The sequence below is a fragment of the Salmo salar genome, chromosome ssa11, assembly GCF_905237065.1.
Source record: "Salmo salar chromosome ssa11, Ssal_v3.1, whole genome shotgun sequence".
NCBI lineage: Eukaryota > Metazoa > Chordata > Actinopteri > Salmoniformes > Salmonidae > Salmo > Salmo salar.
The window spans coordinates 67,804,981-67,829,419 of record NC_059452.1 but is presented as its reverse complement, the minus strand read 5'-3'; the positions used below and the strand labels follow the sequence as shown (position 1 = coordinate 67,829,419).

Genomic DNA, 24,439 nt, shown 5'->3' with positions numbered 1-24,439 from the left:
AATGTGGGTGGCAGTCAGGAAATGTATTACAGATCATCTGACTGTATATACGGCGGAGCTGATGGCCATACTGTTGGCCTTGCAGTGGGTGGAGGAAGTCAAGCCACACAGAGTAATTATTTGCTCTGATTCATGTGCAGTGTTGATGAGTCTCCAGTCCTTTAGCTCACGTAGCAGACAAGACCTGCTTTATGAGGACCCATGGTAGGATTAAACCGATAAGATTTACTTGGGTCTCAGCCCATGTGGGGGTGGAGGGGAATGAGACAGTTGATGTACTGGCTAAACAAGCACTTAAAGTGGGGATGTTGATGTTGTAGTTTCAATGAGCAAGGAAGAGACAAAAATCCTGATATGGACAGAGGTGGACTTCATGGTGCAGAGATGGCAGGAGCAGTGGAATAGAGATACTCGGGGCAGGCAAGGCTATTTTTACAAGATTAAAGGTGGAACACAGCAAGTTCAATAAATTCTTAAATGTGAAAGAGATCTAATAAGATCTAGTATGAGGGAGAAGGGGGATACAGGAAATTCGTTTTAAGAGTATATTAAGTAGAACGTCAGTAGATATATTCTCAAATATTTTGATATCTTTTTTAAGGACAACCGGGCTGGCAGGTAGGATTTAGTTTTTCCCTGTTTTTGGCCCACACTCCAGTACAGTACGAGGCGGTACAACACCATAACGTTGGATGCCAACCGCCGATAAACCCCACCGAAGAAGACAGGACAAGAAACAGCGGAAAGAGCAGGTCGTAATAATCGTAATTTTGTAATGGTGTAAATGAATAATGGTAGCTGTATAATTTGAAAGAAAAACTGATAACTGGCAAGTTTGTTGGATAGGAAAGTTGGTAGACATTGGCAGTGACACAAGCTAACAGGCTTTGGCGACTGGCAGTGACACAAGCTAACAGGCTTTGGCGACAGAGGCAACCGTTAGCGTCTAAGCTAACCAGTTTGCTATATGAGCTATCTTGAAGACAAAACCATGCTCAGTTGATAACCACCATAGATTGTTATCAATCTAGCTAGCCAGAGTAGAGACACGATCAAAGCTATCGTTAACACGAAATATATGTTTTTGTCAACTGTTAGCAAGATCATTGACGTTGGCCAGGTAACGTTAGCTTTTGTTGTCCTAGTGAGCTCCAGCCAATGGCCATTGTTCAATTGACTAAGGGAAGTCACTGAATCATTTATTGGGGCAAAATGAACTCCGACGAGGCAGCAGCTCCAAAACCTGTCATCGATGATGATGGCATGTCATGGTGGTATCGATGGCTCTGCAAAATCGCTGGGGTCCTGGGCGGAGTATGTAAGTAAAAGCTAACCATCCATTTTCTTATCTACTGTGGTTGCACCTGCTGACTGAATACACGACCGTCCGATTCTAATCGGTCCTGGCGCACCCGGCTTCCACGTCTACAGTCTCTAAATCTTTTAATGGGGTCTATGCCTTTCATGACAGTGACAGATCATGAAGCATGTTTAACGTTTTTCCTCATGACCTATTCCTGGCATACTAGCCTATTCACAAAGAAGCATTTAGATTGTTTATTTATTTAACATGGGCTAAAATCGAATAAAAGAAAGTTGTATTTGTCACATGCGCCCAATACAATAGGTGTAGACCTTACCGTGAAATGCATACTTACAAGTCCTTAACCAACAATGCAGTTCAATAAGTAGTCATTTACTAAATAAACAAAAGTAAAAAATGAAAAAGAAATAAACACAATAAAATAACAATAATGATGCTATATACAGGGGGTACTGGTATTGAATCAATGTGCGGGGATACAGGTTAGTCAAAGTAATTTGTATGGTGGGGTAAAGTGACTATGCATAGATAATAAACAGCGAGTAGCAGAAGTGTAAAAACAAGGGAGGGGGGTGTCAATGTAAATAGTCCGGGTGGCCATTTGATTAATTGTTCAGCAGTCTTATGGCTTGTGGGTAGAAGCCTTTTGGACCTAGACTTGGCGCTCCAGTACCGCTTGTCGTGCGGTTGTAGAGAGAACAATTTATATATAGGTCCTGAACGGCAGGAAGCTTGGCCCCATTGATGTACTGGGCTGTATGCACCAACCTCTATAGAGCCTTAAGGTCAGAGGCCAAGCAGTTGCCATACCAGGCAGTGATACGAGTATTGCTGATACACACACAGAATTGTGAGTATTGTGCTGTTGGATAATGAGGCTATATTCTCTTTAGGAAGCTCTGTGGATGTGCTTTCTTTGAAATATTACAGTGTTTTAGTCAAGGCCTTCAGTCTCCTCACTGAGCCTGTCTGTCTGCCCAGACAAAGCACTGGCACACCACTCTACCCCCACATCTCTCTGTACAGTGCTAAACCCATTGGTCACGTGTTCTGCGGCAGGTAGCCTAGCGGTTAAGAGCGTTGAGCCAGTAACCGGCAAGGTGGAAAAAATATGCCGTTCTGCCCTTGAGCAAGGCATTTAACCCCCGACAACTGCTTCTCGGGGGCTGATGATGTCGATTAAGGCAGCCCCCCTGCACCTCTCTGATTCAGAGTGGTCGGGTTAAATGCATTCAGTTGTGCAACTGACTAGGTATCCCCTTTTCCCTTGTCCCCTCACTGCACCAGGAGGCTGGGAATGGGCACAATCATAGGCTGTCTGCTTGCCTGACTGGCACACATCTTCTAAGTCATATCTATTCAGTGATAGCTTCCATTTTAGAATGTTTGCTAGAGTACATCTTCCCTCAGGGACTCCGTGTGAGACCAGGGGAGAAGACTACCCTTCTTATTAAAGCCATGGAAGTTCAAGGCTGACTGCAGGCATTGTTAGCAGAAACAGGATCCCCCATTTACAGTGAATGGAAAAATAGCAATCTTCGTGGTCAGTTTTCGTGTAAATAAATAAAAAATTCAATCAAGGTACCAATAATTGCTTCACTTTCTGGACTAGCTCAAACTGCACATGTCATGTCTCCGTGAGACGCCATCATAACCGACTTAATTTGGCTTCAATGCGCCATTGAGTTTTCACATAGGAATGTATGGTGACACATGATCAATGGCTTTGTCCATTCATATATACAGTCATTGTGTGAGACACAGAGTTGATGTTTGTGCTTACGTTGCACTTCCCCAGCATTAGGCCTATTGCAGCCCTGCCCTCCCTTCCCACCTATCCCTTTCCTGCCTTGCTGTGGCTGTGATACGGGAGTATTGGCCGCTGTATCACATTCCCATGCAGGACCGTTGCATAGTCAATGGGCTCTGTATTATTCAGCATGCTGTAGAATCAGAGTGCAGGATAGGTCCTATATGCTTCCTCTGATGTTAGCTGCTGCAGAGTACTGCATGTATGTGCGTCTTGTGTGTGGGTGTCTGTGATTATATGGCATGAGTGTGCTAGCTAGCTGAATGGTCTCGTCTGGTATCATAACGTTTCATTTAATCACACTAGTATAAGATCTCCATCACGAGCCTCCGGAGTGGCGCAGCGGTCTAAGGCACTGCATCGCAGTGCTTAAGGCGTTCACTACAGACCTGGGTTTGTTCCCAATTGGCCCAGCGTCGTGAGGGTTTGGCCGGGATGTCCTTGTCTCATCACGCTCAAGCGACTCCTTGTGGCGGGCCGGTCGCATGCACAGTGTTTTCTCCAACACATTGGTGCGGCTGGCTTCCGGGTTAAGCGAGCAGTGTGTCAAAAAGCAGTGCGGCTTAGCAGGGGGTCGTGTTTTGGAGGACGCACGGCTCTCGATCTTCGTCTCTCCCGAGTCCGTACGGGAGTTGCAGCGACGGGACAGGACTGTAACTACCAATTGGATTTCACGAAATTGGGGAGAAAAAGGGAGTCAATTAATTTTTTTTATTTCCATCAACTAGTAGCGTAAGGTTTCTCTCCTGATAGAAATCCTGAGCCGTGTTTTCAAGATTTGTTTATGCTGCAGTATGTAACTTTTTGGGTGACCTGACCAAATTCACATAGAAATAGGAGTTATAGATGTGTCGTTCTCATTAAAAGCATGTCTAAGAAGTGGCAGATCTGTTCTAAGAGCGCTATTTCTATGCTTCGTGTTTTTTTTTCTTTTTCGGTTTTGTACACCAGTTTCAAACAGCTGAAAATACAATATTGTCGGTTATGGAAAATATTTCACAGCGGTTTAGATGGTACAATGATTCGCTACACTTTATGTGCTTGTTTTGTCACAAACTGAAATTAGGCAAACTATTCGAATTTTAGCAACCAGGAAATGGCTTTAGCAATTTTTGCATAGTGCATCTTTAAATGGTTTCAAACCCCACAAGTTAATAATTTTGCCAAAATCAAAGTTGGGTACAAAAGACAAGATGAGCTGTCTCATCATTGATGAGATGCTGTGTGAATTAATTTACTTAAGACTGTACCAGCTTGTGTGTGTACACAGTACAATGGATGTAATACGAGTAAGTATCCCATCTGTTCATTGTCTGAGTCCCTAATCATGCTCACAGTGTGGCCACTGGACTGGTAGCACCCAGCAGAGCCAACCAGGCAGTGTATAGCAGGGGCCTTGTAGGATCTTAGCAGGGGGCCTGTAAACTCTGATTAATACCCATCATCTGCCTCCTATTTGTTTCAAATATAGCTCTCTGCCAGAGAAGAGCTGAGCCTCTTGTGGTGGTTTCCCTGGTATCAAAACCATGTTTGTTTAAATGGCAAATGCAGGCCCTTGTGGTTTCTAGTTAAGCTTTATTTGATTTGAGTTTGTATGAATAAGGTTTCGTCAGAGTAATACCACTATTTCTCATCTCTGAACAAAGCCTCCTTTTATTATAGTCTGTATGTATTCATGGTATCCCTATTTGTGCCTGTATGTACTTGATCTGGTTGCATAAGGAGAAATGTAACATTGCATGTAATATCATTTTCTCTCCCACTGAAGCATGTGCCATCTCAGGAGTGTGGATGTGTGTCACTGTCAACCCCTTAAACATCGCAGCTGGAGTATGGATGGTGTAAGTTTCAGTCTTCCACAATATGATCCTTATATGCCTACATCCAGTAGTGTGTGTGCCTTTGTGTGTTTGCTCGTGTGTGTGTGTAAAAATATTCACCAGTGCCGTGTTAACGTCCTCCTCCTGTTTCAAGGTTGAATGCCTTTGTGTTGTTCCTGTGTGAAGTCCCATTCTGCTGCCAGTTCATTGAGTTTGCGAATGCAGTGGCGGCTAGAGCTGACAAATTCAAGCCATGGCAGAAAGCCTTCTTCTATTGTGGGTAAGAACTGGACTGAGACCTGCTGGCTTCACAGGTCTCACCTGTCCATTTGTCTAGGCCTAGAATTTAAATTAACCTTTAACCAGTTGATAAACCCACTACAGGTTTAATGTGATCCAGTGTTTCCCATACTCCTTCCTCGGAACACTTAAGGGGTGCACATTTTGGTTTTTGTCCTAGCACTACACAACTGATTAAAAATAAACCTTGATGATTAGTTGATTATTTCAATCAGATGTGTAGTGCTAGGGCAAGAACCAAAAGGTGCACCCCTTGGGGTCCCAAGGACCGAGTTTGGGAAACACTGATGTAATCAATCAATCCCCGTTTGTCTTATTTTTAGGATGGCACTTTTTCCTATATCACAGTTGAAAAACACTTCATATTCTCTGTAATCAATCCACGTTTTTCTTATTTCCAGGATGGCACTGTTTCCCATATTCCTGAGCTTCTCCATCACCACGTTGTTTGGGAATGCCATTGCCTTCGCTACAGGAGTCCTCTATGGTCTCGCCTCCCTGGGCAAAAAGTAGGACTTTCCTATTTACACTTCAGTGATAACATTTTGGTTTGAATGTACTGTGTGTGTGTACATAGTGTATGTATTTTAGATGTAATTTGTTTCTTTCTCGCACTTTTTCCCCTTTCAGTTCAAATTTCTTAATCAACTTTTAGATTTTCAGGTGTTATTAATCAGTAACAAGATTCATTAAATGTAAAATAATGTAACGTCTTGTAACAGGAGAACTGCTTTGTTCATACTCCTTATAACCTTGAGTGACAAAAAGTAACCCTGTGAATCTGTCATTCAACATTATATTTAACATCTCCCTGTTCTCTTTGGAAAATCTGACAATAATTAATCCCCATAGTGACCGTACATACATATCCCAACCAGAAGCCATGGATTACAGGCAACATCCACACTGAGCTAAAGGCTAGAGCTGCCACTTTCAAGGAACGGGCCACTAATCTGTACACTTATAAGAAATCCCGCTATGCCCTCAGACTAACCGTCAGTCAAAGCGTCAATACAGGATTAACATTAAGTCCTACTACACCGGCTCTGACGCTCGTTGGATGTGGCAGGGCTTGCAAAATATTACGGACTACAAAGGGAAATCAAGCTGCCCAGTGACGCGAGCCTACCAGACGGGCTAAATGCCTTTTATTCTCACTTTGAGGCAAGCAACACTGAAGCATGCATGAGAGCACCAGCTGTTCCGGACAACTGTGTTATCACGCTCTCCGTAGCCAATGTGAGAAAGACCTTTAAACAGGTCAACATTCACAAGGCCACGGGGCCAGACGGATTACCAGGACGTGTACTCAGAGCATACGCGGACCAACTGACAAGTGTCTTCACTGACATTTTCAACCTCTCCCTGACCGAGTCTGTAATACCTACATGTTTCAAGCATACCATCAAAGTCCCTGTGCCCAAGAAAGCGAAGGTAACCTGCCTAAATGTCTACTGCCACGTAGCACTGATGTCGGTAGCCATGAAGTGCTTTGAAAGGCTGGTCATGGCTCACATCAACACCATCATCCCGGAAAGCCTAGACCCACTCCAATTCGCATACCGACCCAACAGATCCACAGATGATGCAATCACACTCTACACTGTCCTTTCCCACCTAGACAAAAGGAACACCTATGTGAGAATGCTGTTCATTGACTACAGCTCAGCGTTCAACACCATAGTGCCCTCAAAGCTCATTACTAAGCTAAGGACCCTGGGACTAAACACCCCCCTCTTCAACTGGATCCTGGACTTCCTGACGGGCCGCACCCCAGGTGGTAAGGGTAGGCAACAACACATCTGCCATGCTGATCCTCAACACAGGGCCCCCTCAGGGGTGGGTGCTTAGTCCCTTCCTGTACTCGCTGTTCACCCACAACTGCGTGGCCAAGCACGACTCCAACACCACCATTAGGTTTGCTGATGACACAATGGGGGTAGGCCTGATTACCGACAACAATGAAGACCGCCTATAGGGAGGAGGTCAGAGACCTGGCAGTGGTGGCAGGACATCAACCTCTCCCTCAACGTGAACAAGACACAGGAGATGATTGTGGACTACAGGAAAAGGAGGGACGAACACGCCCCCATTCACATCGACAGAGCGGGTCGAGAGTTAAGTTCAACATCACCAACAAACTATCATGGTCCAAACACACCAAGAAAGATGTGAAGAGGACACGACAATGTCGTTTCCCCCTCAAGAAGCTGAAAAGATTTTACATGGGTCCCCAGATCCTCAAAAAGTTATACAGCTGCACCATTGAGAGCATCCTGACCGGTTGCATCGCCTGGTATGGCAACTGCTCGGCATCCGACCGGAAGGTGCTACAGAGGTTAGTGTGTACAGCCCAGTACATCACTGGGGCCAAGCTTCCTGCCATCCAGGACCTATATACTAGGTGGTGTCAGAGGAACGCCCCCCCAAAAATCGGCAAAGACTCCAAAAACCAAGTCATAGACTTCTCTGCTACCGAACGGCAAGTGGTACCGGAGCGCCAAGTGTAGATCCAAAAGGCTCCTTAACAGCCTCTACCCCCAAGCCATAAGACCGCTGAACAATTAATCAAATGGCCACCCAGACTATTTACATTGACACCCCCCTCTTTGTTTTTACACTGCTGTTACTCGCTGTTTTATCTTTGCATAGTCACTTTACCTCTACCTACATGTACAAATTACCTCGACTAACCTGTACCCCAGCATATTGATTCAGTACCCCCTGTATATAGCCTCATCATTGTTATTTTAAATGTTTTACTTTAGTTTATTTAGTAAATATTTTCGTAACTTCATTGTTGGTTAAGGGCTTGTAAGTAAGCATTACATGGTAAACCTGTTGTATACGGCGCATGTGACAAATAAGATTTGACTTGTCATGCTTTCTTCCCTGCTTCTTTCAGGGGCGATGCGGTGAGTTACGCCAGGCTGAATCACGAGAAACAGGGGGATGAGGAGAAGATGACCGGGACGACTGACGGGTCAATATAGTGAGATGGCTATCCCATCATCCCTTTCCACAGAGGAACACTATCCTTAACCAAGGGACAATGATGTCATCCCTGCTCCTCTCCTTTCCTCCCTCTCAGTTACTGAGTTTATTTATTTACCTAAATGGCTGCATCTTTGATGTCTTACTTGGTGTAATTTTTCCATTTATATTTAATGTTGTTTGGTCCTTAGTGTGAATTTTGTTTTCCATGACATTTATTGTAAAGGTTTAGCTGCTGTGCTGTTTTTGTGTGCTGTTTTTGTTTTCCTGGTTACCGGGGTTACCCTTTTTGGCAAGTAGGAAAAGTTATGTACCCTCTTAGCCAAACCGCCTTTCAAGAAACCTGGGCGATAGTGAAAGCTTTGTTTTTTTCCCCCAAATCATGTTACTCTCATTGTGCCGCCGGAAATTGATCCATTGAGAGTTATCCCAAACGTATATCCATTCCATCCAGTAAACCCAAAGATAACAAGTCCTCTTTTTTTGTTTTATATCCGTTACTTGCGATATACAATGGATGTTTAGGTTTAATGTACCTACAGAGGACCTCGGACACGGAACAATGATGTAACCGTGAATCTGAACAGCTTTCAGTGCATGTAAAAGAGCTGCGTTCTAAAAATGCGCTTCTAATCAAACAGCTGCATGTTGCGTGTATCTTGAGAAAACCAGATTATGAATGTGAGTTGAATAGCTATGCTGCTTTAGCACCTCTTAACCTTTCAAATGCTATTGGTGTTCTCTTCTAGAACCTGATTGATCTATGCCACCTCAGAATGTTTGTGAACCTACATACAGTAGTGGGATCTGCCCCATGGAACCATGCTTTAAAGGACTGAGGGAATGTGTCTTGATTCAGGGACTATTTAGTGTGTAACACAGAGCCATGATTTGCCTTTGTCCCTCAGTCAGGTGAAATATACAATGCTATGTCCAACCTCTGATCACAGGTACTAATGTGTTGTACAGCAACATGCTACTGTTGGGATTATTTCCCACTCTAGCTCTGGATTGGAAATAATTTAGTTACTCGTTGAAATGGTCACCCACAACCAGTTCTCAGGTAGGCCTATTTTGTTTCCTAGATACTGGATAACTAGCTAACATGCTATTGCAGGTCACTTTAACCAATGCAAAGGTACTATCCACATGAACCAGCTTTTGTAAAAATTAATGAAACACTGCAGGAAAACCAGCGATAATCTATCACTAAGGCATACGATATAAAATACTATTTAGGCTCAAGTTCATTAATGTGCAACATAAGCATGTTAGCAGCTGTCTAATGTAGCTTCACTGTTACCTTCCCTGACACAGAAAGCAACTGGGTTGACTGCATGTTTCATGCAATAAACCAGAGATCTCTATTGCCCATATACAGGAGGGACACTAATCCTTAGTTTATCATGATCTCTAGGCACAGAAGTCCTTCATGGCTACACTATACAGCACAGCTACACAATAGTGTTATGGAACAATGGGCTCGTAGAAGGGAAGCGTTAATCTTAAACGTTAACAGGTTGCCTGCCCGTGCAGCAGAAATGAGAACTGACCTGTAGTTTGCTGTCAGGAGTGTGTGCATATGCTTCTGTGTGTTGATGTTGAATTTAGTTTGTCACTTATTTATGTCATGATGATCTGGAACTTCAAAAGGAGGACACAAACTGTTGCTTATATGGTATTGTTCTCTCCCCATCTGACAAAATAAAAACATTCTGCCTTTTAAACAATGCCTGACTTTTCCCAGTTATTACATGATCCATGCACATAAGTGTAAAAACATTACATACTGCATGTGATTGAAGATATCACACTTTTAATTCATGTTAAAGCCCTCAAATGCAACATCTTCGCTAAACCTAACTTGTGGATGTTAGATATGAGAATACATTTTAAAACCCGATCTGAACAAAAAGAACACGGAAGAGGATGTACCAGACAATGAATTAAAGATCGATGCATAGTTGGAGGAGCACTAAGATATGAGTGATCTGGGCTGAGTGGGATTTGAACAAACTTATTTGTGCAATCCTTATGAGTCAACGAACGAGATTCCTAAAATGACTCTTCACTAAGACATATGTGCGAGTTCACTCCACTTCCCAAAGACACTTGTTATTAATTCAGTCAAGCCACCTGTTCTGTGGCACCTAGTCAATGGTTAGTCCACAGTCCCATTAGACAGACAGATGCAGTTAAGACTTCAGAACCAGTCAGGTTAATTTGAGTTTTGCTGATTTGGGCTTCCTTGGTTCTTTGGTCTTCTTGGTTAAGTCTGGGTTGTTATGACTAGCCTTGATCTCTGCTTCCCAATTTTTCTTCGCCATCGTGTACAATCTCATAGTCGCCTGGGCGTCTTGGACCTGCAAAACATTCTCAGACATTGGCTATGGCTCACAGAGGACTACTGTATATTTGTGATCTAGAAAATAAAAAAATATTGACAAAAAGCTGATTTACGGATGAATGTTCTCCCTGCTGTACTTTGACGTTAAGTATTTCCCGACACAGGAGTTTCAGAGAGGGCCGACCACTCTGAAAAGAAAATAACAATGTTCATATCTTGCTCAAATAGTGTTATTATAACCCCTTCTGTCACACATAATACCTGCCCCCCCCCCCCCAAAAAAAAACCTGTCTTTACCTTCACAATTTTCTTGAAAGGTTTATACTTCTGGGTGTCTCTGATTCTCTTTTTTGGGTGATCCAAGAGCAAAATCTGAAAGATTTCAGTATGAAAAGTTTATGTAAATGTTGACAATGATCTCAAGTCAAGTCAGGTTTTAGTTAGTGTAGGTTATATCATAGAAGTGTACCTTAAGGTCATTGTGAATGGCGTGTCCCACTAGCGTTCTCCCCTGGAGGATCTCAGCCACCTCTTTCTGTACAGTCTTCACATTCTCACCTGCAGCATGTAACAGCATTGATGACACAAGTCACATTTGAAAACAATGCGCAGAAAATCTAGTCCAAAAATAAGACAACTGTTTTAGGGTTTAGTGAGCTTGTTGCCGTTTCCAACGCCATCATAAGAACATTAATATAGTGTTAAAAAAGGTCTGAGTTTGGCTCATGCTGGGCACCGTTTTTGATGTTCTCTGGCCGGATGCCGCTGACAGCTGTCCTGTAGTCTGTCACCTTCTCTGTGGGCTTGACGTGTTTGTCGTAGATGCACTTCCCAAACTGGTTGACAAGGGAGACCCGGGCTACGATGCTGTCCTCTCCATCTGGCCCCACACCCACCATCTCACAGTCCATAGCTACCGCCTTGGTTAGGCTGACGGGTGCCATGATGAACAGGGAGAGAAAAAGCCTTGGTCACACCAGAGAAATCATTTCATTCAAGTGACTGAAGAGAGCCAACAACATTCTGCTCTGTACTTATGGTGAAGTAAGCTCAGAGCCCATATCCACAAAGTGTCTTAGAGTAGGACTGCTAATCTAGGATCTGGACATATACACTGCGTGCACAATTATTAGGCAAGTGAGTATTCTGATCTTATCATTGTTTCTATTCACATTTTCGAACTCCAAACCACATAAACTTGAATGCTTATTGGATTTAATCATTTTCCGGTGATATGTATTTGTGTAATGAGGGAGGGTGTGGCGAAAGTGAGTAACACCTTATATCAAGGTGTGCATAATTATTAGGCAGCCTCATTACCTCAGGTAAAATGGGCCAAAAAAGAAATTTAACTGACACTGAAAAGCCAAAAATGTTAAATGCCTTTCAGACGGATGCAACACTCTTTAAATAGCTAAACTATTGAGGTGTGACCACCGGACATTCAAACGTTTTGTTGCGAATAGTCAACTGGGGCGCAAAAAACGCATGGGGAAGAAAAGGCGCAAATTAACTGCAAAAGACTTGAGAAGAATTAAACGTCAAACTACCAGGAACCCATTATCCTCCAGTGCCACCGTATTCCAGAACTGCAACCTACCTGGAGTGTTTAGAAGTACAAGGTGTCAAGTGCTCAGAGACATGGCCAAGGTCAAGAAGACTGAAACAAGACCACCACTGAATAAGATTCACAAGTTGAAGTGTCAAGATTGGGCAAAGAATACCTGAAATACCTGAAGACAGATTTTTCAAAGGTTTTATGGACAGATGAAATGAAAGTGACTCTTGATGGGCCCGTAGCTGGATCAGTAATGGACACAGGGCACCACTTTGAGTCAGGTGCCAGCAAGGTGAAGGAGGGGTACTGGTATGGGCTGCTATCATTGAGGATGAGGTAGTTGGACCTTTTTGGGTTGAAGATGGACTGAAACTCAACTCCCAAACCTACTGTCAGTTTCTGGAAGATTGTTTCGTCAAACTCCACTGCTTGGCTAGCCAGCAAGGGCCTCAAAGATGCCTAAATAATGACCTGGCCCCCTCCCTCACCTGACTTAAATCCTATTGAGAACTTGTGGGCCCTTCTCAAACATGAGATTTACAGTGATGGAAGACAATACACCTTTTTGAACAGCATTTGGGAGGCTGTGGTTGCTGCTTCAGTGAAAATTGATCATGAACAGATCAAGAAACTGACAGACTCCATGGATGGAAGGCTCATGGCAGTTATTGAAAATAAGGGTGGCTATATTGGTCACTGAATATTTTTAAAAGGCCAAAAATGTTATATAATTGTCATTTTGTGTTACTTATCTGTTACACTTACTCTAAAGATTGAGAATAAACAAGTGAGTTGAGAGAAATTATTTTTGTAATTTAGTTGCCTAATAATTGTGCACACATATTTCCCTGAGAAAGACAAAACTCACTTTTCCTTTGTTAAACATTCAGGTTTGAGGTTCAATTACATTTTGGATTGACTGAGAGCATTGTGTTTGTTCAACAATAACATTAATCCCGAGGAATACAATTTGCCTAATAATTGTGCACGCAGTGTAGTCTGTTATAGCAAGCGCTACTTTTCCAACTCAGCTGCTGCTGTCATAGAGCACATGCAGATATACACCTTACTATTAAGAGCTGCTGGTGTCCTCTAACTTACCCCTCAAACCCCCTGTCCTTGACCAGCGCCTTCTCTGTGGTCTGGGCATCCGTCTTCCGAGTGCCTTGCATCTTCCTCATGATATCTGCTGCCTCTGTCCCAACTGTGGCCTCAATGTCGTCAGGGTCCACGTCATCAAACCACATGTCCGATCTAGTAGAGGACAGATTATATGTATTAACCCCCACACACATTAACCAACACTGAGGTGCCAGTGGAAATAATGTGACAATTTGACCTTAGTCAGTTGTCAAACTTGCATCAAAACCTATAGAAGTGACTGAACACTCAGACACAAACCGTGCACATGCTTTTCACAACAGTGAGAGGTTGTTGAAGTCAAAATCTCAATAGTTATACACACACACACACACACACACACCTGTCAGATATTTTGCTTATGAGCAATATTGGTAACACTGGACGGACTTACTCAGTGGGTTTCTTTTCCTCCACTTCCTCCATTTTCATCTTCTTCATCTGTGTGTTACCTGCCACCTGGGAATTGTTCTGTTTCTTCTTCTTGGCTTTGGGTTGTTCTGTCCCCGATGTTCCTGGACCTTTCCCATTCACCTGGGATTTATTGGGAACGGCACTGTCCTTCCCTACTTTCCTACTGTTCACCTGCATGGGCTTGGCATCATTCACTGTCTTTGATAAGTCTTTAGCAGGCTTCTTATCCACCACCACCTCGTCCTTCTTTGAAATGTCTTTAGTGGGTTTCTTATGGACTTCCTTCTTTGAGTTCTGCTGAACTGGTTTATTTTTTACTGGCAGGGGATTGGATTTGAACACCTGCAAGTAGAGAATGAGCGAGCTTTAATAGTATCATAACATCCCATTTTAGACAGTAATGACATTGCACCAATGCCTTCAGGTCTGTATCATCTTGCCAAAATCTTTATCACAACATTTCTTACTTAGCTAAGTCATAACCAAGTCCTTACCTCTAGTAACGTTTTCCAGTTGGCTGAAAACTGTTTGGCATCTTTCGGAGGAAGCAACACGTTGGTTTTACCTTGATCTTTTGCCACTGGTTGTTTCTTGGTGTGTTCAAAAAACTTTTTCTTTACAGGTTTCTTTTTCTTTTGGTCCTGACTGGATTCTGGCGTTTTAGAAGAAGCAGCAGAGTCCGTTTTCTCTGGCTTGACTTTAGACATCATATCTCGAGGACTGAGCTTTGATTGAGAAAATATGGCTGTCAATTCTTCTCTTCGGAATTTTTGAGTGGAAGGCAGATGCAAGCTAACGTTAGCTAACTATAGCTGCTAAAGACAAGTTGCAGTGTAATGGCAGCCTGCACTTTCATTATAACGTTAGTCTTCACGTCTCATTTTAAAAAGTAAACATTGCTAAGCGACTAGCCTTTGACTTAATATGTGACAGCCGACTATACTTCAAACGTCCTGTTGCTCAGTAAATTGACTTCTTGGATGAAGTTAGCTTGCTAGCTAGTTTTGCTAACATGTGATCAGGAGATCAAGCATTAGTTCGTAAATAAGCTAGCTAATTACATTTGCTAAAGTAATGATAATAATACAACTAATCCGTAATCACGGTTTGAACCGCAATAGTTCACCTCTACAAATACCTAAATTAATACTTACAAACTCGTTATGCTTTACAAACAGATATATATATACACATGCTTTCCGTACGTCGTGCTGAAATGTGTACTTCTGCAGTGTGTCACAAATGTGAATGTCCGACAGGAAACGAGGGTTGGTCTTGGTTCCTAGAAACAACTTCTTCTTTCATTTCTTCTATGCTATCATGGCGGTCCGCAAACAATCGCATGCCGCCACCTACTGTGCTGGAATGTACGATCAATCACGATCTGCTGAATTCAGCACTACCATGAAGAAAAAAAATTCTAAACCAAATAAATCACAAATCACATTCTACCACACCCATTAAACTTTATCTATATCATGCTGAAACACTCCACCCTTAGGATTGTTCTGCATGTCAACAACCATTTCAATCTGTTACCCCCAATATCTATTTTGCTGTCTCCGCAATAACCTTCAACCTGGCATTTCTGCTTTCCACATCCCGAGTCGTATTGATAACCTTACCAATAAAATCTATGAAGACAATTTTATTCATTATCAAAGTTCATGAGCACAAGATTTCTGAACAGGCCTCAAAACCATGCCAGGACCATCAGAAGCACCAGCCCCGACAGTAGGTCCACTTACTACAGGTACATCCATGTAAGCTCCATCAGTCCGCACTGTAGTTCTACCAATCTGTTTGACGGCCTCTGCATATGATACATCATGACTAATCCTATATCTCTGAGCCTCTCTAGCCTCTCTCTGTACCTGGCATCCACCAAATGCTGCACTGTGTTCTCCCCCACAATTACAACACTTAACCTTCACATTGCTTCGCCGTAATCATGTGCCCCTCCACACTTGGCACATCTATTCTTTCTTTTACACTGAGCAGCGACACGCCACATTCTTTGTCATTTAAAACACTGCAGTGCATATGGGACAAGTTCTCTAACATTGAAACTAAGGAATCCTACCTGTACTTTTCCAGGCAAGACTTTCTCAAACCTCAGCATCACTGATAAGCTTTCACTTCTTTGACCCTCTTTCCTACTGATCAACCTTTTGGCCTCAATCACTCTGCCTCCCTTCACATAGACATAGATATTGGGACCCCAGTGATGACTCTCCTCAATCTAGCATAAGCACCAGGGACATGGCTTCTCTTGCGGAGCCAGGCTACCACACAATATTAACAATCTACCATTTCCAATTAACCGAGATAATTTCACTTCACCTACCTCTTTCTCTACGGCATTAGTTAGTTGGATAGGGTGCAAGTGAGGCCCTGTGGTCTCATCAAACACTATCACTACTTTCCACACCAACACGTAAGTACTTTTGCTTCCAACCTTGGCCCTCTTCATGCTTTCTTTACTAGATGCTCCACTGCTTTCTGTATCATGATCTCTCTTTTTCCTATCTTTCCACTACCGACCATTCCGGTCCTTGTCCCTCATCCTCCTGCTCTATATCATCACAACTGACACCCATATTGTTTGCGTTCCAGCACAGCTGTTGCTTCACCAACTTTTTCTCAATTTCCTCCATTTCATCCGTGCTACTCACCACCATTTCCCATTCCCCGAACTATGGATCAAATCTACGCCGTGCTTATACAATGCGTACAGCAAGTCCGCTTCTTCAGTGGGGTTTATCGGCGATTGGCATCCAACGTTATGGCGCATTACCGCCACCTACTGTACTGGAGTGTGGGCCAGAGACAGGGAGAAACTAAATCATACCTGCCAGCCCCGTTTCTCTTAAAAAATATAACAAACTATTTGAGACTATATCTAATGACGTTCTACTCAGTATATTCTTTAAACTAATTTCCTGTATCCCTCTCTCCCACATACTAGATCTCAGCCTCTCTCTTTCCCTCTGATACTGCCCACACTGTAGCAATACATGCTCCACGGTCTCCGTTTCCTGGCAATAATCACACTTTCCCATTGGATGCTTTCCTATCACATTTAAGGTCTTATTCAACTGGCTGTGTCCCAGCCTTAATCTTATATAAATTAGCCTCCTCTCTTCTGTCCCTTCCTGCCATCCTCCCCTCCCCGACCTTCCTCTGTACTTGAAAAAAATGCCTGGCCTCCACTGCTCCTGCCATCTCTGCACCATCACTGTCCATATCAGGCTTTTTGCCTCTGCCTTGCTCATTGAAACTACAACCTCAACATCCCCACTTCTAAGCGCTTGTTTAGCCAGTACATCAACTGCCTCGTTCCCCACCACACCATACGGGCTGGGTCCCTAGAAAATCTTATCTGTATACCAATTTGTCTAATCCTGCAATGGGTTTGTAGCACCTCATAAAGCAGGTCTTGTCTGCTACGTGAGCTAAAGGACTGGAGACTCATCAACACTGCACATGAATCAGAGCAAATAATTACTCTGTGTGGCTTGACTTCCTCCACCCACTGCAAGGCCAACAGTATGGCCATCCGCTCCGCCGCATATACAGCCAGACGATCTGTAATATGTTTCCTGACTTCCACCCCACATTCCTGCACTACAAATGCTGACCCAGTACGTCCTGTCATTGGATCTTTTGAGCCATCTGTGTAAATGGCCACAAAATCCTGATACACAGTATCCAGATGTCTCTTAAACAAATCAGATGGATCAACACCCTCCCTATCTTTCTGTAGTCTCTCCAACACTTCTAGATGAACTACTGGAGGCGGGAGTAGCCATGGTGGATTTACAGGAATAGCTACCGTTGGACTAAACTCCCTTCAATACAGTCCCATCTCCTTCGCCTGGGGATTACCCACCCACTCAAAGCTTGTGTTCTGTCTTCGCTCATGTTCCCAGCATTCCTGTAAAATCCCTTTCACAGGATGAGACACCCCATGTCCCTGTAGGTTGACCCAAAAATTAATTGCCAGTTACTGTCTCCTAATCTGCAATGGCATATCCCCCATCTCCACCTGTAGTGCAGCCACTGGGGACGTCCGAAACACCCCACTACATATAGTCCTTGCCCCTGTATGACATTTAGCCTTTCCAATGAGGTCCGGGCTGCCGAACCATACGCTATACTGCCATAGTCTATTACAGATCAGATCAATGCAACATACATGCTCCTCAATGAGGAACGCCCAGCTCCCCACTCCTTCCTTGTCAGACAGCGCATCACATTTAGTACCTTATTACACTTTCCCACCACTCTCTCAATGTGTTCTGTCCAGGTCAGTCTACTGTAAAAGTACACTCCAAGGAACCTGAAGGTCCCCACCCTCTCCAACTTTCTCTCATATAACATCAAGCATACCTCATCTCCCACCTTCCTCCTGGTAAAGAACACTTGAGTTTTCTCTACAGAGAACCTGAATCCCCACATTAATGCCCACCGCTCTACCTCCTCAATTGCTTCCTGTACCTTCCTGACTATGTATGGCACATTTATTCCCCTGTTCCATGAGACCCCATCATCTGCAAATAACGACATCCCAACATCTGGCTGTACCTGAGAGTAAACATAATTGATCATGATTGAGAACAACAGAGGACTAATCATGCTCCCCTGTGGTGTACCATTATCCACCAGGTAGCTGCTTGATAGTGACTTTCCCACCCTCACCTGGATAGACCTTCCAAACAGGAAATCCTTTATCCAGTTGTACGTTCTTCCTTCTATCCCCATAATATCAAGCTTGATTAACAACCCCTCCTTCCACATCATATCATACGCCTTCTCCACATCAAAAAAGACAGCTACAACAGTCTCCTTGTTCACCTGAGCCATCCTGACCTCTGCTTCTAAGCAGAGCACTGGGTCCATAGTTCCCCTTCCCTTCTTGAACTCAGTCTGATGTGGCGATTCTAGCCCCCTGCTCTCCAGGAAGTAAATTAGCCTCTCCGTAATCATACATTCCATAGTCTTACATACATGTGATGTTAAAGCTATTGGCCAATAGCTTGTTGGCCTCGTTGGGTCCTTCGCTGGCTTCCGGATTGGTACCACTACTTCCAGCTGCCTTGTAGTTTCCCCTCCTCCCACACTGTGTTGTACAACACCAATACCTTATCCAGTGCCTCATCACTAAGATGGGCCAACATAACATAGCACACCTCATCTTTCCCAGGTGAGGTTAACCCAGCCTTACCTATTGCCCTTTTCACCTCTGCCATGGTAAATGGTGCATTCAATGCATTATTTACATCCTCCATCCTATCCAGCACTCCAGGACACTCTTCTCTCGTTCTCTCTCCCCCTCTGCCTCTCCTCTGACACATTTGCAGAGCTATGCCTTGGACAAACGCTTTGGCCATCATCTCTGCCTTCTCCTCATCTGTCACTGCCACATCCTTCTCACTCCTCAACACTGGATAATCCCACTCCCTTCTAACCCCACTCATCCTTTTAATCATCCCCCACACTTCTCCCACAGGTGTCGCCCTTCCAATGGTGTCACATGACCTCTTTGCCTGACAGATAGTTCTCCTCACCAGGGCCTGCTTACACTGAATCAGATGTTGAAAGTTATGCATCCTTTTCAGTACTCTAAATGCCCTGTTCCTACTCCTCACCATTGCCCCACACTCCTCTGTCCAGCTTGGGACTGCTTTCCTCCTCTCATTAGCATAATGTTTTTTTTATAAGACTAAATTACAAGGTAGCATACTCTGCTGACACTGACACACAGATCAATAAAACGACGTTGTGTTATCCATATAGTAATACAACAAACCCTCCTCCATGCCCCAAATCCCCTCAACCTGCCTCTCTGAACAGATAACTTCGGGTTCCCAGCAATAACCACGATAACCACTGCCAATAGGAGATTGCGTAGAAAGGTTTTTCACAAAAATACTTTAACACCAGGGAGCAGTGTTGTCTTAATGATTAATCACATTCGTCCTGTTTCAGAACAATACACCCAAATCACACTTCAACATACATTTGAAGTATTCTTTATGCATCATAACCTTTATAACTTCGATAATGGCCATGATATTATATGGCCCATTAATAATATGATGATTTGTTATTAGCGTTACTCCATATGAGTATCATGGTTAATTAATTCAAAACACGGACGGTTTAGGAGCAAATCGGTGGCAGTCACCGCAGTGTAAAATACATATCATAACGTGATTATCAATTGTCACACGAAACAACCATCTGTGGCTCCGAACGCCCCCCCCCACCCCACCCCCCACTACGTAAACTCTTGTGCGTTTTCTGAGTGCACGCGCCTCCGCCGCTGTCATTGCGGTGCCCGCCCTCAGCACCGAACAGCAGCACCACATACTCCGTTTGAAGATTACGCTGCGGCTTCTGGCCATTTTGTAGAAGACAGAATGAGGAGGTGAAGAAGAAAAAAATTACGCACCGGGGAGGGAAGGACAAATTCGGAGGGCGCTCACGAAGAGACAGTCAGCCTGCAAGCAAGATTTAAAATTGAAAAAAAAAAACGCCTCAGTGGTTTACCATCGATACACCCCGTCTGAATCGTGGATTATTACGAGGAAATCGCATTGGAACCATGAGCTGGGGGTCAGAGCTATGGGTAAGTAGCAGAGCTTTATTTATTAGCCCAGATAACGGTCTATCAGTGGCTATCAATAGTGGGAAATACCCCGAAGACTCAACAGTGCTTGCAAACCAAGCCTGGATGTTTATTAGCTACATTGCAATAACTGCTATAAAAACCGTACCATATTTCCCAGTAGTCAATCAGTTCATTCCAACGAAGGCGAATTCAAATTGATCATGTTCTCTGCCTTGACTGACATGTAGCCTAGGCTATTGTATTGACGTGGTCAATATGTCCAGTTCTAACTGGGGCAGTTAGGCTTTCCAGACCGATGTGCATGTGGCTGTTGTAGATTGTACATCACAATGAGGATATTCACTGAGATATTTTATTATGCATTCAATTCAATACAATTCAACATAACACTAACATGCGTATCTGAAACACACCCCTTTCTTCACGTTTCCAGGCAGTGCTTGTGCTTCATCTATTTCACTGCTATTCCATTCCTGACCACATTAATTGATCTCCCTTGTTATGAGAAAGCTGAACACATTGTAATAGCCTACATATGGACACTGACTACACATTATTTTATGTAAATGAATGCTTGGTGGTAGTGTGGTACCTATAAACTCTGAAAAGACCTAATATACTCAACCACCTACATTGTATGAATATTGAACAAAAAGAGCGGCAAGTATATGATGGATTCTTATCAGTGCTTATGGATTTTGTTTTAGATTTAAGCGGCCTACACACTTCCTATATATGGTTTGTCTTGGCAACAGAGGAGAGTCTGAGTTGACAGTTGGAAGTTGAACAGGATATACCAGGGCTGCGGTTTCTCAGAACCAACTCTGACACAACTCACTCACTGTGCTGTATGACAGTCAGTTCTCCTCCCATGTCTCACACATACTCACGCTTAGAACCAGCAATCAAGCAAGCACCATAATCAAAACTGGTTGTACAATGCTGGATTGTCAAAGCTCACTTGATTTAGCGAAACCAAACCGTGTGATGGCTGTCTGTCCAACTTTATTTTAAATAAAGGGGAGGAGGAAGAGGGTGAGGAAGTAAAATAGAAGCAGGGGGGAAGAGCTGAATACCACTGCAAATTCCACAGCTATGATGCCACATTTCATCTACCCACTCACATGCCCTGATACCAAAATTTGAAGAAAAATGTATGCTAGTTAGTTGATGTACAACAGACATCGATCCCTGTATAATAGCCTTGAAGAAAGGCTCTCACTTATTTCAGCTTGTCTGCTTTTGGTGCCCAAAAGCAAGCAGCGTAATTCTATATTCGAAGAGGGGCTTCAGATGTGATGGATTCCAAGATACAGGCCTAAAACAGACCACACACACAAAACCCAAATCCCACGTAATGTGTCATAAACTCCGGCATGAGAATAAAGAAGATTACAGGACTGCCACAGCTATTTTTATGGAGCCCTAATAAGCAGTCACATCCTGTGGAATTCCTCTTGTTTGCCTTTTGTTTCAGAAGTTGTTGTTGTGCTGTAAAATGAGCCACTGGTTCCAAATTTACTGGTGAAGTGACAGTGTGGGATGCCATTAGAACCTGCTTGATTGCGTGTTGTGTACTTCACATCTGAAACATGCTTCAATCTCAGTGATAGGAACAGGGAAGTGGGAAATCTTGTGTGTGTGCTTGTGCTAAGTTCCCTGCCTCAGTTTTAGCAGATGGAGAAGCAGCGGGGTCTGGAGATGGTTAAATCTGGTACGTGTTTCACCTCATGAGAGAGACAGAGGTAGAGAGAGCCAGAGAGAGAGGTGGGGAGAAGAAGAGGGCTACAAAGGGGTCAGTTCTCCTGAATTCTTCTCCAATCATTTCCCTGGTCCAAGTTTATGGCGAACACTTAGTGCTTCTGAGGCCTCGTATTTGTGCCATGACATCAGCCCTATTTTTCTTACTACAGTTTAGTCATTTAGCAGACAGACGCTCTTATCCAGAGCAACTTACAGGGAAAATTAGGGATAAGTGCCTGGCTCAAGGGCACATCAACAGATTACTCACCTAGTCGGCTCGGGGATTTGGACCAGCGACCTTCCGTTACAGGCCCAACGCTCTTAAGCGCTAGCTTATTGCCTAACCAAGATGCAGTGCTCTGCTGGCCAGATAACGATGATAGAGCATTGCCCCAGAGTGTTCCAAAACACTTTCCTGTCTGCTTTCTTTCAGAAAAGCATACAGTGCTAGTGTTCACAGCGGAGACGGAGCGTTTGCAAATAATGTATTGCAACTAGATGCTCAGTGCTTTGATAGGGCTGAATAAGAACCAGACACTCTTTTTTTTTTTACGACCAAACAGACCTCTACAGGTGTGAGCTGGGGATGTACTGTAGCCTAGTAGTTGTAAAGCTGCTAGTGTGTTCGGTGTCCCTTGCTGTCATGCAAAACCCAATTTAAGAATTGGGGTCGGCAATGTCTTCGCCCTTTGTCCCGTGGTGACATCTCTGTGCTGTCATTTGTAGAAAAAGTTAAGAGTTTATTTCCAAAACTCTATATCCACCAATTTTTCACAGCTTTTTTTCTTCTGAAATGATTGCTTATGGGTACCCTCATGTGCGTTTAAAATATTAGTGTTCTATGATTTTTCATTCATAGATTTTAGATAAAAAACGCTATGTCAATTGTTTAGCTGGAATGGAATGTTCATATCCTGTATATTTGATTGTGACATGTGGTTGTCTCACCTAGCTATTTTAAGATGAATGCGCTTACTGTAAGTCGCTCTGGATAAGAGCGTCTGCTAAATGACTAAAATACAAAATGTAAATAAATGATTTACATACATATCTTATATTACAGTGGTGAATAATTGATTTTTTCTTCTAAATATTGATGTCACAAATGTATTATTTGTACATTTCGTTATAAAATGTTTTGTCATTTGTTACATTTGATTGTATAAAACCTAGCAGTACTACTTATATCTCTAAGAGTGAGGCGGATATATAGCATTTTGCAATAAAACGTTATTATTTGTCTCTCTGAAATTAAACCATCAATTGATAGATTTTAAACATTGAACAACCCCATGCCATGATTAGATAGTGGGAAAAATACACCAAGCTCTTTCATAATTTCTTTAAAACAATAAAAGCTAATTCACCAACATTTCTGAAAATGATTATATAGCGTTTTGGAATGAAACTCTTCAAGTGCATCTTAACTTACTTTTGTAGGCCTATGTGTAGAACCAAGATTACACAAGAGCGGACTACCTTGAGTGGCAAATAAATGTTTCCAGTGTTACGTTATTTATTCCTATGTTATTACACTGATTGCTTTCTTCAAGGCCAGTTTTATAATTTTAAATTATATGTGACAGAAAGGGAAGGAGTGGTGTGTTGCCACATGGGTCTTATCAAGCTCAGCTTATGGTGTTTTCGGCCTGAGCACACACAGAGTGAGGAAGTGATATTTCAGGAAGTGAAGTCAGTGTCACAGTTAAGCTGTGTTTCTCAACCACTCGAGAAGAACATCACTGGAGAGAGTTATAGACCTAGTGGACAGACTTCTTGTGATGTGACGCTCTCAGAGGTTTCTGCTGGTCTTGAAAAGAAAAGGCGGGGAAAGACCAGAATAAGCCTCTTTGCAGGCTAAATAATGTGGTTAGGTTACCCATCATTAGAGAGAGAATGTTCCATTTAGGTAGTAATGGTACAGTGCTGTTTTGGTTAGTTGCTCTTTTCTGTTTAATTGAAAATCGTTCTTAGTTACTATCTGTTTTCAACTCTGGCTTCATTGTAACAAAGCAGCAGCTCCCCAATGCTTTTTGGAGTGGTTGTGAGAGTGAATTTGACACACAACTGTGGTCAACAAGAGTTGCTGTAGGCCTATGTGGTCATTCAACTTATTTATGTTTCTCATTAAACAGATACCTCTGGTGAGGTACTTGTGTGTGTGTGTGTGTGTGTGTGTGTGTGTGTGTGTGTGTGTGTGTGTGTGTGTGTGTGTGTGTGTGTGTGTGTGTGTGTGTGTGTGTGTGTGTGTGTGTGTGTGTGTGCGAGTCATTACGAGTGAATAATACCAGTAATAGGCTACCGATGGGCTGACATAACAGGTTTAGAGTTATTGCATTCCATATGACTAGA

At 43.1% G+C, this 24,439-nt stretch overlaps 3 protein-coding genes across 6 annotated transcripts in view; 2 read left to right on the top strand and 1 right to left on the bottom strand.

The window, feature by feature from the left end:
• Positions 1-596: 596 nt before the first annotated feature.
• Positions 597-9,978, top strand: LOC106562965 (calcium channel flower homolog). Of its 2 annotated transcripts, XM_014128117.2 has the most exons (6): positions 597-752; positions 1,146-1,318; positions 4,903-4,975; positions 5,109-5,234; positions 5,656-5,763; positions 8,160-9,978. In XM_014128117.2, the coding sequence occupies exons 2-6, from the start codon at positions 1,213-1,215 to the stop codon at positions 8,245-8,247; spliced, it is 501 nt and encodes a 166-aa protein (XP_013983592.1). In that variant the 5' UTR covers positions 597-752; positions 1,146-1,212; the 3' UTR covers positions 8,248-9,978. The 2 variants fall into 2 exon arrangements, with proteins under 2 accessions (XP_013983592.1, XP_013983591.1); XM_014128116.2 differs by having other exon boundaries at positions 640-1,318.
• rexo4 (REX4, RNA exonuclease 4 homolog (S. cerevisiae)) lies at positions 9,916-16,403 on the bottom strand. Of its 3 annotated transcripts, none has more exons than XM_014127945.2 (9): positions 16,383-16,403; positions 14,202-14,432; positions 13,688-14,049; positions 13,255-13,407; positions 11,332-11,525; positions 11,065-11,153; positions 10,893-10,967; positions 10,709-10,783; positions 10,048-10,611 (listed from the first exon to the last, which is right to left on the bottom strand). In XM_014127945.2, the coding sequence occupies exons 1-9, from the start codon at positions 16,386-16,388 to the stop codon at positions 10,462-10,464; spliced, it is 1,335 nt and encodes a 444-aa protein (XP_013983420.1). In that variant the 5' UTR covers positions 16,389-16,403; the 3' UTR covers positions 10,048-10,461.
• Positions 16,404-20,032: 3,629 nt separating this feature from the next.
• The window catches only part of LOC106562963 (formin-binding protein 1), a 103,448-nt gene continuing 99,041 nt past the window's right edge, over positions 20,033-24,439 (top strand). Inside the window, exon 1 of the mRNA XM_045689866.1 lies at positions 20,033-20,341. Within this exon, the coding sequence (XP_045545822.1) occupies positions 20,318-20,341 (24 nt within the window). The 5' untranslated portion in view covers positions 20,033-20,317. The remainder of the gene's footprint in view (positions 20,342-24,439) is intronic.